The sequence below is a fragment of the Chrysochloris asiatica genome, unplaced genomic scaffold (assembly GCF_000296735.1).
Source record: "Chrysochloris asiatica unplaced genomic scaffold, ChrAsi1.0 scaffold00165, whole genome shotgun sequence".
Classification (NCBI taxonomy): Eukaryota; Metazoa; Chordata; class Mammalia; order Afrosoricida; family Chrysochloridae; genus Chrysochloris; species Chrysochloris asiatica.
This window is the reverse complement of record NW_006408683.1, coordinates 6,019,324-6,021,606: the sequence shown is the minus strand read 5'-3', so window position 1 is coordinate 6,021,606 and position 2,283 is coordinate 6,019,324. Positions and strand designations below refer to the sequence as shown.

General features: G+C 33.9%; 1 protein-coding gene across 1 annotated transcript in view; it reads left to right on the top strand.

Moving 5' to 3' along the window:
• Positions 1-430: 430 nt before the first annotated feature.
• Positions 431-2,283, top strand: part of LOC102831656 (chromosome unknown open reading frame, human C1orf101) — a 274,431-nt gene continuing 272,578 nt past the window's right edge. The window contains exons 1-3 of the mRNA XM_006871286.1: positions 431-469; positions 663-736; positions 1,179-1,252. Of these exons, the coding sequence (XP_006871348.1) occupies positions 431-469; positions 663-736; positions 1,179-1,252 (187 nt within the window). The remainder of the gene's footprint in view (positions 470-662; positions 737-1,178; positions 1,253-2,283) is intronic.

The window sequence follows — 2,283 nt, the reverse complement described above, 5'->3', positions numbered from 1 at the left end:
CAATGAGCTGGATTGGCACAGTGGCAGCAGCAATGGGCTCAAACGTAGCAACAATTGTCAGGTTGTTGCAAGAAGGGGCAATATTTCATTCTGTTGTGTATAGGGTCATTATGAGTTGGTTCTAACTCGATGGCACCTAACAACAACAATAGCAAAACTAATATTAAAAAATTAGAAAGCAAATTCATATGCTTCAGGAGGAGGAGAAAGAGATCAATTATAAATCAGAGATTTTGGAGTCAAGAAAATAACTGCTTTAGATTACAGAAAAGGTAACTAATGAAAGTTATGATGATAGATAGACTGTCAGTTATATGTGAATAATTGATTATCAGAATTAGAAGTGCCTTGATTTTAATTAACAGGTCATCTTCTATTCCCTTTTTATTCTCTGACTCTAGCAAAGTTTCATTTATATTCTAGGAACTTAATGGATTACTTTTTAAAGAAAAGTAAAATAAAAACTTTGGTTTTGGCGGGACCATTAAAGTAACTCCCAAGAGTTGTTTCTTTTCCTTTATCATATTACTTTGGACAGTGTCAAATTTTAGCTAATTTTTCCTCTAAAAATAAGGAAGCAGAATATTGACCCTACAACTGAACACTGAAATGACAATTTTGGAGAAGACTTTTTGTTTGAACTATTTTGTCTTCTTTTTTAGATTCATTTAGACTATGAAGGCACATCATTTTCTGAGTGGAGTGTTCCAGAATCTTGTTCTGTAAAAGATAAAAGGTAAGATATTTGCTATGGATGGCAATGCATGTGTGTATTGACATGTAAAAAGACATTTATATAGTGTGTAAATTTAAGGCTTTGATTTAATGTAAAAGTCTTTCTATTCAATAGGTATGAAAAGACAAAATTACTTTGAAAATAGAAATTAAATATCTCTATATTTTAAATGAACTTTTTTTTTTTTACTAGCATACAATTGACATTTTCAAACTTAAAAAATAGTTGTTAGTTTCCATCAAGTTAATTCCAGTTTGAGGTTCAATAGAAGGAAATGTTGCCCTGCCCTATACCTCTCCATGACTGCTGGCATGCTTAAATTCATTATTGTGGCCATTGTGTCAAGCCATCTCATTGAGAGTTGCCACTTTTTAAAATTATTATTATTAATCTCCTATGCATCTATAGTTATTTCTCTTTTCCTGTTCTTTTTAAACACCAGATCACCCCAGACAGAATTGCGTTGTCCTTCTCCAGGTTTTCATCATATAAAGCCACTAGTTACTGGCCCAGTAAGTTGATTTTAATGATAACCTATTACATTTTTTAAATAGTTACCTGCTTTAATTTTTTCTTTTTCTTTATTGTGAATTAAGTAAAGGTTTACAGACAAGATCATCATTTTTACATTCAATAAATCATATACTTTGCTTCATCTCAATGATTGCAATCTCCTCCATGCAACAACAGTTGTCTTGCTTCATCCTCATGGGTTCCCATGCACCAATATCCTCCTTCAAACTCTTATATATTTGTGGGGTCTATAAATATATATCCTACTCTTCATCCCATGCCCATTCAACCTGTGTCTCAGTCCATGTATCTACATAGAACTCTGTTGTTCCAAGGTTGTGTATATATATATCACTATTTGCCTCTATCCCCTTTAGCCATTACATACCTCCTAGTGTTTTCAACTATCTTCATCATTTTTCTGTCAACCTCTCTAATCTTGTATATTGGCCTTCCCATCACCCCAGTTAATATGTGTCTACCCTCTAGCCGATGAACTACTCTCCCTTCCCTCCCACCCTTGGTAACCATCAAAGAATGCTTGTTTTACTATGAAAACCTTTTCTTGAGTTTTTACAATAGTGGTCTCATACAATATTTGCCCTTTTGTGATTAGCTTATTTCACTCAGCATAATGTCTTCCAGGTTCATCCAGTGGTCCTGGAAGACATGAAGTGTTTCACAGAGTCGTTATTCTTTAAGGTTGCATAATTTTCAAAGATTGCTTCTACACACTTCCATTGATGGGCACTTCGTCTGTCTCCACCTTTTTGCTATTGTGAATAGTGCTGTGCATATATCTACTCATATTCTAGCTCTTATTTCTTGCAGATATATACCATGTACAGGGATTGTTGTGTCATACAATATTTCTATTTCCAACTTTCTGTGAAAGTGACACACTGATTTTCACAGTAGTTGAACCATTTTACAGTTCCACCAGCAATATTGGAGGGTTCCAGTGTCTCCATACTTTTGCCAGTATTTGTTGTTTTCTATAGTTTTGAACTTTGATACTAATTCTGGTGTGAAAT